Consider the following 13,708-nt stretch of genomic DNA (forward strand, 5'->3'; position numbering starts at 1 on the left):
AAAAAAAAAAAAAAAAAAAAAAAACAGAAATTTTGGAGAAAATTGAAATATAGGCAATACTTATTTTCTTTACACCTTTTACAGATCTAAATTCACTTCGCTACTTTAAGAACATAAAATGCATTATGGATAATTTGGTTTGCTAATAAAATTATCATGTTTGGTATATTTATTAAATTTTAAAGTATAGTTTATTCAAACAATTACAGTCCTTGGAAAGGTCTTTGAAAAGATTATGAAGGATAATATTTGTGGGAGTCCAGCAGGAAAAATAATGCAGCAGGGATACCAGCATGAATTCGCAGCAGGTACATCATGCCTGACCAATCTGGTTTCTTTTTATGTCAGGGTCACAAACTGCGCAGAGGTGGATGTCGTTTTCTTGGATTTTAGTAAGGCCTTCGATATGGAATCTCATCCCATTCTCATAAATAAAGAGGCTGTGACATAGATGTTTACATGGTCTGGTGCGTGGCAAATAGGCTTAGCAGTCACACCAAGAAAGTGGTAGTAGATGGGTCGGTATCAACCTGGAAGGACGTGGGTAGTGGGGTCCCGCAGGGTTCGGTCCTTGGACCTGTACTCTTCAACATCTTCATCAGTGACTTAGATGTGGGTGTGAAGTGTATTCTGTCCAAGTTTGTGGACAATACTAAATTGTGGGGTGAAGTGCACACTATGGAGGGTGGGGAACAATCGCAGACAGACCTGGACAGGTTAGAAAAGTGGGCAGTACACAATAGGATTCAGTTCAACAAAGACAAATGCAGAGTGCTGCACCTAGGGCGCAAAAATATCCAGCACACCTTCTGGCTGGGAAGTGACCCTCTCAGCAGCACAGAAGCAGATGGGGATCTCGGAGTCATAGTGGACTCCAAGATGAACATGAGTCATCAGTGTGATGAAATCAGCAGCAAAGCTAACCATACACCATAACCGCACACCCACATCTAAGTCACTGCTTCCTGGACAACGACCCGCACATCACAACGAGGGACATGCTCAGATGGGATGGGCTTCACCTGTCCCCCAAAGGTAAGCATGTGTTTTCTTCTAGGTTGGCGGATCTCCTCCGGCGGGCTTTAAACTAGGCTCGCCGGGGGGAGGGGAAGATGAGGGTGGGGGAAGCTGTGGACCACCAAACCATGTGGCACCCACAAGGAAAGCCCAGCCTGAAGAAAGAGAGCATTGGGAACCTGAAAGCCATGGGGAGGCCAGCACTACGACACAGGTAAGAAACGAGAAGGTAAGAAACAAAGGGCCCCTTGGGACTCGGAGCGGGGGGGCAGCAAAGGCACCAGTCGCAGGGCTCAAGTGCCTATATACTAATGCTAGGAGCATGGGGAACAAGCAGGATGAACTAGCGCTCCTGCTTGCACTAAACACCTATGACTTAGTGGGGCTAACAAAAAAATCAGGAAAGTGAAATGGTAAATGTTCATGGTTTTGGAAAACAAATGCTTTCCCACTAGTGAACTTGAACAGAAAATCAGAATGATCTAATTGTCCTACAAGAAAAATAGCCAGAGGGGATTCCATTCCAGGCCCAGGTTAGAAGTAATGAGGGACTGGGAAGAGTCATCCCTCAGGGCTACAGGAATGGTGCGTACAGACATTCAGGGGCATTAGGGAGAGGTTAGACTGAGTTAAAGATGGACACATGCTCTAAGGTAAGTCAGGGTGGGTGGTGTAGTGCCCCTGGCAAACCAATCCCAGCAACCTGCCCACCCCTCCCCTTACCCTGACTTACTTCCTTGGCTCTCAACACTGGTAAACACCAGTAAAACCAGCACCATGAAGGGTTTGCAGGTTACGGGGTTTTGTGGCTTTTGGGGAGGGAGCTGACTTGTTTGTGGGGGAGGGGGTTTGTATGTCTGGGCATGGAAGGAGTGGCTAGGGGACAAAAAATAGCTTGGGGCCAGTGAGGGGATAGGAAAGTGCAGTCTCATGGCTGAGCAGCTAGGCTTTCCCAGCCCTGGGGCTACACTGGGAACTGTACAGAAGTTCAGGACAGTTGGACTGGTCTAAAAATGGCCGACTGGATCTACATTAGACTACTTCAGACATAGCATTCATTTAGACTGAGTCGGCTATTTTTAGAGCAGTCTGATCCAATGCTCTCCCCAACCTTGGGGGTCTTTAAGAGAAGGCTGGATAGGCATCTGACTGGGGTCATCTGACCCCAGCGCTCTTTCCTGCTTATGTAGGGGGTCGGACTCGATGATCTGTTGAGGTCCCTTCCAACCCTAACATCTATGAATCTATATTTTATCATGTATCGGCAGATGCATGACAAATAGAACCAAGGAGGTGATACTTCTCCTTTATGCGGCACTGGTCAGACCGCAGTTGGAGTACTGTGTCCAGCTTTGGGTGCCGTACTTCAAGAAGGATGTTGATAGACTAAAGAGGGTACAGAGGAGGGCCACTCGTATGGTTAGGGACTTACAGGACAAGCCCTGTGAGGAGAGACTGAGGGACCTAGACCTCTTCAGCCTCCACAAGGGGAGGCTGAGAGGTGATCTTGTGGCCACCTACAAATTCATTAGGGGGACGCAGCAAGGGATCGGAGATGCTCTGTTCAACAGGGCACCTCTTGAGGTAACAAGGAACAATGGCCACAAACTGAAAGAGAGCAGATTTAGGCTAGATATCAGGAAAAACTTCTTCACGGTAAGGGTGGTCAAAATTGGGAATGGGCTTCCAAGAGACCTGGTGCTCACCCCTACCTTGGGATTCCTTTAAGAGAAGGCTGGATAGGCATCTGGCTGGGGGCATCTGACCCCCGCCCTCTTTCCTGCCTAGGCAGGGGGTCAGACTCTATGATCTGTTGAGGTCCCTTCTGCCCCTAGCATTTATGAATCTATGAAATTTACTAACTGAATTTACTTTGAAATATTTTTAATTTTTGTTACAAATAGAGCTACAAGCTACTAAGGAACCTAGCTCCTCTTAGTTTTTGCCAGTTTATGAGAAGCAGGCAAAAATTAAAGTTGAAAATAGGCGAAACCATCAACATTATAGTAAAACCAAGAAAATTATTATGTATTCTAGACTTAGGCTCCTCCATAGTGTCAAGCAGATATAGAAAGCACTCATTTTTAGAAAAAGCTGAGAAAAAAAGAAAAACAAAACAAAACTCATTGAATACAAATTTTGCTACATGAATCTTTGCCTAATCAGTCTAATTTTCTGAGCTATCACTATCAGCAGTTAGTGCTTCTTCTGATCTTTCATAGTTATCATCTTCATGGACTTCTGAAAACTGAAGGTTTGCCCAGATAAGTTTCTGTTCTCTTTCACATGTTAGTGTGTTTCTTGATTTGGTGTTAGTATTTCCAAACATAGACCAGTTTTTTCACATGCTACAGAAGATGAAAGAATCTGAAGCAGGTGAGAAGCAAGAGAAGTCGGAGGCTGTCTCGTGCAAAAGCTTTGCCACGATGTTGCAGTAGGGATATGCCTGGCAGAGTTTCAGACTGCATTCCTGGTCCCAAATACCTGAAGATGTTCTGTATTCTGCAACATTTGAAAGTACCTTTCCAACATCAAATCCTAAGTGTGTTGCTTGTTTTTTTGCAAAACTCTTGTTGGTCTAATAAAAGATGATACCTCTACTACAAGTCCTGATTGCTTGTTTTGTAATCCAATCAAATGCAGTAGCAGTTCTAGCATCACTAACATTTCTGACTTTGAATTTTGGATCCAAGAGATTTTCAGCAGCATGAATAGAATGGCAACAAAATTCTTCCCGTCTGTTAATAAAGTTTTTCACTTTTCTTTCTTCTGTACTTGTAAGCGGAGATACACTTAGATTCTCAAAAACAGTTGATTTTATCTGGGCCATTTGGTAAGGAATGTCTGACAAAAGTGCACTGCCTGATACAGATGCAGTGACTGCGGAAGAAATTGGCTTTTGAATCTCCAGGGAGTTCTGAAGCTGAACCCAGAAGACATCCTCATCAAGTACAGTGTTCCTATTTCAATTTTTCCAATTTTTTGGAAATAAACAAAAGAAAGTCCTTGGAAAAAAACGGGGAGAAAAAGTTTTTTTCTGAATTTTTCTGTTTTTTTTCTGGGCCTTCACATCTCTAGGCATACAAGATTGTAATTAAAGCCTCTCCATCCCTTGAGCATTCCCTGTCATCTCTCTTTTCTATTCCAGTGTCACATACACATATAAGTATGAAGCCCCACTTTTGCAAACAGGCACAAAGTAATCCCTAAACAAATACCCTTCTGAAATTACATAACAAAATCCATAACCCATTAAACCAGCCATTATTTACAGGACATCCAGTGTACAATATTCTGTTTTTTAATTCTCTGTTCAACAACTTTTCAACTATAGTAGTATTATCCTTTGCTGAAGTAAAATAAAATGTACCCTTATAAAGACTTAAACCCTAGAGCTATGAAGGAAATTAACTGTTTCAAACATTATTAATTCTTTATGCCCACTTAAATTTGCTGAAAAATCATTTTGCCTATGGCAAAAGAAAAAACAGAAATTAGTACAATTAGTAGGACAATTTCACTGCATTAAGTATTTTTGAGGAAAGAATATGCAAGAAGAGACCAGTTAAGCCAAGTGGAGTCCAATCAATAAGACTAAAAAATTCTGGTGGCTGGCTCTCAAAGGCTAAAAGAATTTACTTTCAGATAGTTTGATTTAGATTTAACTTATTGTGGAAACCCAGCATAGAAGTATTACTTTTATGTTTCTTTTAGGATTATATGGCTCTAGAACAGTGGTTCCTAATCTTTTCTTTTGGGGGGGGCACGCACCTGTGCTGCGCTCAGCAGTGAACCCAGAAGTGCCGTGCATAGAAGTGCCAGCAGTGAACCCAGAAGTGTTCTTTTTGAACGCTTCACGAACCTCCTGAGGGCCTCCGCACGACCTTGATTTGGGTCGCAACCCTAGGTTGGGAACCGCTGCTCTAGAAGAAAACCAGCTTCTATTATCTACACAGTACCATAGTTTATTTTTCCCTTCCACACGTTGAATCCTGCACCAGTATATCTGATCCTTCTCCAACATTCTTCATGACCAAGTTAAATTTTAAATGTGTTTAGCATTCCAAGAAGAAATATACAGTCTATACAAGTTTATTCTACACTGAAGCTGGCAGTAAAATGATCAGCAATACTGGCTCTTAGGGTATACATTTTTCTGATCTATTGCAAATACAACTCACTTTTGTAAGTTGCACAACTTTCATAAAAATGTGTTGCAAAATATATATTTTTTTAAATTCAGATAAAAATAATGCTGCTTTCTGGAAAAAAAAAGATGAAGAAAGCACTTAAAAAGAAGTATTTGCACCAGGAATTAGAAAAATAGATGGAAGTCTCTGTTCAAAGACAAATTAAAGCTGTCCTAAACAGCTGAAGCTATAAAAAAGAATTATGTTTCATACAAACAGTGGCAAGATGATATAAAGGGATAAACATCAGACCAGTGCTAAGCAAGCACATTCAACCAGAAGGTAGGTAGAAACATATGGTCCAGTAAGGTAAAGCCAGGATAAATCCATGGAGGGTTTTAGAGCTTCATCCTAAACCACTGTTGCCAGACACTGTCAATGGAAATGCAAAGCAATTAGAAAGCACAGTGAATTTTGAAATAGACCTCAAAAGCCAGGGCAGATGTTTGAAGACAAGTGTAAGCTGGTTGCATTTCTTAATAAATGAATAAATACATACACTCATACATACATAAATAAATAAATATACACATATATACATGCTAGGGCTGTCAATTAATCATGGTTAACATAAGAGATTAACATGTTAATCAGTGTTAGTGTTAATTTTTTTAACACATTAACCGCACACATGGTTTTGTAGCCCGTGCCCAGACTCCGCTCCACTACCATCACCGTTGCCTCTGGGCCACCCAGCGGGGCAATGGTGGCAGTGCAGAGGACCACACGGCAGCCCAGGCATGGGCTCCAGGCTACTATAGCAAGCGGGGGGCTGGGGGTGAGGAGGGGCACACACAGGCACAGACAAGCAGCCAGAGCCTGCACATGGCCAGGAACACAGCCCGGTGGCATGTAAAGCACCACCCAGGTTAGTCTGTGGGGGAGAAGGGGTGTGGGGGAGCAGATCGTGGCCCCTGTGCTGAGGGAGAAAGTGGGGCAGAGGCTGGGATGAATGGGGCCCTAGGGCTGGGGCAGGTCATGGGATGAAGGGACATGGGACCCCCAGATTTGTGCATGGGATGGAGAAGGGCTGTGGGCTGGAACTCTCTGCGCCCTGCTGCCTTTGCCCTGGGAGCTGCATGCTGGCTGTGCCACGCTATGCATCCCCTGCCTGCCCGGCAGCAGGAGGCACAGCATGGCGTCGTGTGGCTCCCCGGACCTTCGCAGGACACTCCCAGGGCAAAGGCAGCAGGGCACAGAGCAGAGCCCCAAGCCCACAGCCTGCCTCTGCCCTGCACACAAATCCAGGGGGCACCTGCCCCTCGTGCCTCCCCTGTGGGTGCAAGCCATGGCAGGAGCCACACATCCCCCATGCCTGGACCATGGCTCTGTCCCACCATCCGCCAGGGCCCCATTCACCCCAGCCTCTGCCCCTGCCCCACTCCTTCCCTCACAATGGGGGCCTCAACCTGCCCCCCTATCCCTTCCCTCCCCCGTTCCCTTTCCTCTCTACAGACTTACCTGCTGGGCAGTGCTTGTGTATGTCTGCATCTGCCCCTCACTCCCAAGCCACAGCCCGCGCCCCCCCACCCCGCCCTGCTGCTGCCCCTCGCTCCTGACCCACACTACCCTGCATCCTGCCAGGGCATGAAAGAACCCCCCTCCCTGTGCTCTAAACCCCCGATACACACCCACAGCCCTCCATGCCTTCACAAATTCCCATACACACCCCACACCAGCCCTCCAAACATACAAAGTACCTGCATAATTTTACATAATTTGAGCTTTTTGTGCATAATTATGAGTTTTTAGTGGTGCAATTAAAAATGCAATTGATTGTGACTAATTTTTGTAATCATGCAACTAATTGCAATAAAAAATTGTAACCATTTGATAGCCCTAATACATGCATAAATAAATAAAATGAAAATATACATCCCACTTTGGATCCAAAAGCATCACATAATTAAGTATTAAAAACAAAACTGATAGGGTGGAACGAGCAAACTTATTCAAATAACTGTTCACCAGGAAATGCTTGGGGAAAACCAGGAGTAATGGCCACAGACTCCTGGAAGATGGTTTCAGGCTTAACTCTAGTAAACTTCTTCACAGTCAGGGTATCCAAACTGTGGAATAAACTCCATCCAAAGGTGGTGCAAGCACCTTTCCTGGAAATCTTCAAGAGGAGATTGAATGGTCACCTCACTGGGGTCACGTGATCCCAGGTGTCTTTCCTGCCTAGTGCAGGGGGGCTGGACCCAATGATCTTGCGAGGTCCCTTCCAGTCCCTTACAATCTATAAATCTATTATAATAATAATTACAATTTTTTCTTCATCCTCATTTGCCCTTGTCTGTTATCAAGTGTGATATTAATCTATACTCTCTGAAAGTCTTGGGCCCTGTCAGCACTAAATCTTTTCAAGCGCCTATCCCTGTGGGTTTTATAATAATTAATAATGACAGATCACTTGAGAAAGGAGACAGTAGCATATCATGCATGCCGGAGTTTGAAGACCTGGAGCTTAGAAGGGAAAAGGTGAAGCAATGCTTAGGCATGGCAAATCAGTACAGCACTGAGAAACATTTTAGCAAAGAAACCAAGAAAAGGGAACACAGACACAAACTGCAAAAGTAGCCAACGGCAGCTGTTCAAAGAAGAAGAGGGCAGGCACAACCTCAAACTTCAGAATCCGGTATAATATCAAGGTTAGAAAAAAAGCCAAATGGGAAGACTCAGTGAAAGATGAAAGTAGTGGACATGGATTTATATTATAGGATGCTTCTATCTTTGTGATATGATGAAAGGTTTATAAATATTTATAAAGTTTACCAGAAAAGTGAAAGGAAAGCTTCACTGTCAACTCTGCTAGTATGCACTGAGTATGCGATCACAGATATACTTTCAGGAACACTGCCTTCTCTATATATCTGCAAAAGTTTCAAAATGTGACAGTTTCCTAATTTTTGACTGACTATATCTTGTAAAGATTGAGAGGAACCTAAAACCAGCTAAAAACAAATAGCACTCTTTCTGTTGACTTGTATTTTAGTGTTGGCATAAATCCCTGTATACATGTCAACATACTTCTACTACTTTTTTCCCCCAACAAATTTTAAATGAGCAGGTTAAATTGCTCTTTTTTCCTTTATGTCCAAACGTTATTTCTGCTGTCACTTGTTTCTAGGAAAATGTTGCAGGACACCATTAATGGCAGTCAAAGATAGCTCAATTATCCTCTTTGCAAGATATAAAGCACTAGCCCCCTAATATGTATTTGGCATAGTCACAATTTTACTGCCAGCTCCTCAACTCTACTGCTTTCCACTTGATTTCAACAGTAACAACTGAGCTTTTATATCTTGTAAACTAATACAGAGAAGGCCTGATTTTGCAACAGGACATTAAAAAATTAAGACGAAAAACCAATAATATAATTTTAGTGAGTTCCTGAACTGTTCTATTACAACAAGGATTTATGTTAAATTATCAGCAGTTATATAAAAGGTAAAGGGAAGAAACACAACGTCACTGAAAGGTTTCAGGACAGTATGCACTTCAAATCCAAAAAGTTTATTCCAAAGACAATCAGTAGGTACAACACCTTCAGTTTATTCAAGTAGCGCCTTGTGTGGACAACCAAGAGATCTTCTTCAGTAGCTTCTCGTGCCTGAACGATCAAATCATCAGCAATTAGTTTTTCTTCTGAAACAACAAGAAATTAAAAAGAAGGAATTAAAGAATGATTTAACTTTCCAGTTTTCCCCCACCCTGGCTGTGTTTATAGTTCTTACTTGAATTACACCAAAACCAGATCTTTGACTCAAAGTTAGTAAGTGCTTCCAATGCAGACACTGCATACAAACTATCAAATTGTTACTCATATACTTAAAATATGACAAAATTTGTGGAAAAAAGAAAAATGCCATGATAGTCATTAATACCTTTAAAATGGTAATTTTGTGTTTAAACTGGAAAAAAGTGGTAAAGATTTTAGCTAGAGAATGGGTAATGCTAGGTTAAAAAATAAATGTCTCAAAGTACCCTCAGCTTAAGCACAAATGCAATCTGAATATCCTAATACTTGTGCAATCATTTATTCACTGTAATTATTTAATATGCTCTAATGAAAATTCCACAGCCAGGTGCTAGCCTTTAATCCACTAGATCACTTAAGCAGAAAATACCAAATTCAGAGGATAACAACAACTACTTAGGTGTTCTGATAAATGTACATTAAGCTTAATTGCTACATTTTACATTGGTAGACCCCCACTGATACTGAATTAGCACAACCTCAAAAGAGTTATTACTTGCTCTCCATTGTGAGTGACCAAAAGGTAACTGAGTTAAAACTTAGTTTTACTAGTATAAACTATTAGTTTCTTTAGTGTCACCCAAGAAGCATTCCTATACAGAGAGAGAGAGAACATTTGCATGTGTTTAAGGATGCAGGCAAATATATTTGTCGGAAAGTATACAAACCTTCATTTCAGTAAATTAGGAATAAATAACCAATTTAAGTCATACCTGGTTTGTGTGTGGTGATTAATATTTCAAACAGAACTATGATGCTACCAGTTATCACACAAGTACTCACCTGGGATAGCATCAGCTAAATTCTCCCTCCATTTGTATGTAGTCTGAAAGGAGCCTTTTTACTGCATTTGACAGATTTTGTTTTCCACCGCCATTAAATAAAATATCAACATCTGCAAAGTCTGACCTCAGAGATCTTTGTGCTCCTCCTGTTCAGGGCTTGAAAAATGTTACCTCGTACATTTACGCAGGACAAACAGAAATTTTGTCTAAGTGACTGGATCCAAACAGCCAGTAACTTGGCTTTTTGAGGTGCAAAGAAGGGTAAGTTAAAGAAAAGTGTTGTTTTCTAGGAAGAAATAAATAAGCAAATGGCAATAAATTTCCCAGAACTCAAAGGATGAAATGAACGGAGAGATTAAGAGGCCATTTTCTCCATTATACTGTAAGAATGGTTTGGTACACTACTGCTTTTCCTGTAGAGGGTGGGGTGTCAAACTTATGGCCCATGAGCAAGATGCATTTCAGAGCTCTATCCTTTACACTGTGGGACTTGTAGAGAGACTAAGAATTCAGGAGCAGTGCTTATTGCTGAAATCAGAGGAACAGAGCCCCACTGGGGATGCACATCGACAGTGGGAGGCAAGGAAGAGCTGCAGTAACCCCCCACCACCACCACCACACGCCCCCACTGCCACATCCAGAATCCAGCCCACAAGGATCCCCACAGTCCAGATATGGCTGGGCAGCAAGGTGAATTTAACACCCCTGCTTTAAAGCATAGACTTTGGACAAGAGATGTGTATAGGCAGAAGGATCTGTAAGTGACACATATACAGAGAGGGGTAGTTAGTCGCATTGGACTATAGTAAGACAAAGGACAGGGTAGAGATGCACCTTACAGACTGAATCAGAGATGCGTAAGCTTTTGTGAACCACAACTCATTTCATCAGATGCCAAGAAAGGCTTTGCACAAAGCAGGCTATCAAATGGAGAGAGTGATTTGAGAGGTGGGAGAAGAGAACAGTATGGAAAGGCAAACAAATAATAAACCCATAGGGACAAAGGGGTCACAAAAGCTAATCCAGGTAATAGGATAAACTGCCAGTTTGTCCCCCATGGCTATCTTGAGATTGTCATCATTCTCCAGGAGGGGTAGGAGGTCATTAATGAAAGGTGTTCAAGCTGAGGGCTGTGAGCGACAACTGTTGGCTTCGTCTCAGGGCTGGTACTGGAGCAGGTCAGAGAAGGATCTGACTCTGGCTTCATTGATTTGTGTGGCTACCGTTTTGGGATTATACTGTAAGTGTAGGAATCCTGCTCCAGGTCCTTAAGGTGTGCATTCCAGTTAATGGGATCAGAGCAGATACAGTTGTAACATACACAGAGCTTGGTTATAAATTATGAGAGTCTAGTAGTGTATCTCACTATTTGATAGCCTGCTCTGGGCAGACCCTTTTATAGCATCTGATAAACAGAGCTCTTGCTCATGAAAGTTTAAACATATCTGATTAAGTTAGCCTACTAGGTGCATCTCTACCCTGCCACAGATATACAGAAAGCAGCAACAACAGAAAAGCTTAATAATAAAAAAAGCAGAAAGACCCAGTGTTTGTTAATTAAGAGGAAGGGACTGAAGTCAAAATTCATTAAGGGAGGGCTTTAGGAGAGGAAAGCTGTAGATTGGAGGAAATATTAGGATTCATTTGAGTGTATATATGCCTGACGTAGGCAGGCAAGAGTTAATTGGTGTTCAGGGACAGGGAGAATTTATCAAGGGAGAAGTGAATGTGTGACTAGGCATACATCCAACATAAATGGACTAGGCATGGATCTGGGATAGCCACTGGCTTGGGAGTAGGGGAGGAAATGTATTTTTGACCTAGGCTAGGAGGCATAATCCTACAGTGAAAAAGTATTGAATTTGCATAAGCCTGATCCTGAGGTTAATACTTACAAGTCAAACTCCCTACAGGATTCCTGCTTATGCACTGTCATCTGGGTAAACAGCAATAATAGTGCCTGCCATCAGAAATCTTTATCCCTTTGATCAGATGGTCTCAAAGCACTTTACAAACGTTAATTATCAAAACAGTATTATGAGGTTGGTAAAAAAAATAGATATATACAAGTTTTCTTTCTCCTAAAAACATGATTTGCTACTTAATTTATAATATATTGGGTTCTATCTGCAAACTCAAAACTCTATAACTCAATGCAGACTCTATATATTTTAACCCAGCAATGCAGTCATTAAAACTTTTTTATTCTGGAAGTCAGAAGGGAATAGTCCCTCTCCTGTTATACAGGCAGTCCTCGACTTGCGTTTTGCACACTTACAACGTTTATAAATTGACACTCTGTTTCAACTTTCTGACATCAGTTTCAACTTTACAACTCTTGATAGGATGCTACACCACACTGGCAAACAAGTTCACTGTGTTGCCCATCTCTCTGGAGAACGTCTGTCCAAACTTCCTTGAACACTTCCTTTAAGTAAGCAGACAAGACACCAGAAAAACCTGCAGCCAAGACTCCTGAGAAGACTCCAACCAAGAGCCCTTCAAAAAGTCCAGCAAAGTCACCTCAAACAAGTCCTTCCAAATCAATATGCTTGCTATTTACAATACAAATACATTAATGTAGCTACATTACTCATCTATAATTGATTGAGTATAAAATTCTGGGTTATTTTTGGTGAAAATAGGGTATCCGGCCTTGGTTCAGGAACCAATCCCCCATTTATAACATTGTTTCCTATGGGAAAATTGGTTCCAAGTTAGAACGTTTCAACTTAAGATGTGGTTTTCAGGAACCAGTTGTATGGTAAATCTGAGGACTGCTGGTACTATTCTAGAGATTCAACCAAAGTGCTTCAGCTACACAAACACAATGCAATATTGCTCTTGGAAGCCATGCATTTCACATGCTTCTCACTTGTAGCATCAACAGGAAAAATGTTTCCATTCGCTCCAGCAACACTGTAGACAAAGTGGCACTCTATTTTCAGGATTAGCCTTAAAATCAAACAGGAACTGCAACTGCAAAACAATCTACTTTTAAAGGACATGTGGCAACAGCCCTTTAATTTTGTTTCTCTTCCTTTCCACTGTCATCTAGAACTGATTAAAAAAATTATATGTAACCACTTTGAAAACAAAATGAATATTATGTTAAATGTAAAACATTAACTACATCTTGCTCTTTAAAAAAAATAGTCAGCTAGGAAAAGTGATCAGTAGCAAACGTAAGTCATTAGAGTCTGTCAACTGTTTGATGGCATATATAAATGTATAATGTCAGTCCAGTTCTCTGACTTAAAGATAAAAGGCCAACTGGCATTAAGCTGGCAAGCCTACAAAGACTCGAGAGTGACAGCTATGGAAGTCAGACTGTAACTTATATCATACCTTAGAACTGGTATGATACAGAAAACAAAAGTGTAGTTTCAACAGCGTACCAAGGAGGCGATTTGTGCTCTTCAACATGCAGCTCTGAAATCCTGCATCTTGCATGGCACATTCAGAATATTAACTTCACAGATGAAGGGGTATGAAAGCATACACATACACATCTTTATAGTCTCAATCAATTCTGAATTAGCTTGTTTATCTTTAAAACACAGAGTACAAAAGAAAGAATAATCTTATGAGAGACATTATAAAAACTTCATTGACCTTTTTAGTATCCTCTCTGTACTATACACAGGTTCTGAATACTTTCAGTTTGAAAAAATGCATTTGACTACTTGTCAGTGGAAAATGGGAAACTTTCTGTGGTGACTGGAGTTATGTAGGCTAAGCAACCAATTTAGCAGAACAGCAGCTAGAATTAAAAGGTGTCTAGCCCCCAATTTGAAAACAGCCTATTCTTGTCTTACTGTCTTCAGATTCAGATGTCATCCTATACCAGTGGGGCTCAGCCTTTTAGAGCAGCAGGCCAGTTGCTTGGCTGCATCATAGGCTGCCACTCCCCTCTAGCAGGGGAGCAGCTACCAATATCAGCAGGAGGTGGAGGA

General features: G+C 41.7%; 1 protein-coding gene across 3 annotated transcripts in view; it reads right to left on the reverse strand.

The window, feature by feature from the left end:
- HDAC11 (histone deacetylase 11) overlaps positions 1-13,708 on the reverse strand; it is a 102,798-nt gene that overhangs the window by 86,289 nt on the left and 2,801 nt on the right. For all 3 annotated transcript variants that reach the window (XM_025192322.1, XM_014525920.2, XM_006036093.3), the window contains exon 3: positions 8,755-8,855. In XM_025192322.1, coding sequence (XP_025048107.1) covers positions 8,755-8,855 — 101 coding nt within the window. The remainder of the gene's footprint in view (positions 1-8,754; positions 8,856-13,708) is intronic.

This window comes from Alligator sinensis, unplaced genomic scaffold (genome assembly GCF_000455745.1).
Source record: "Alligator sinensis unplaced genomic scaffold, ASM45574v1 scaffold81_2, whole genome shotgun sequence".
Lineage (NCBI taxonomy): Eukaryota > Metazoa > Chordata > Crocodylia > Alligatoridae > Alligator > Alligator sinensis.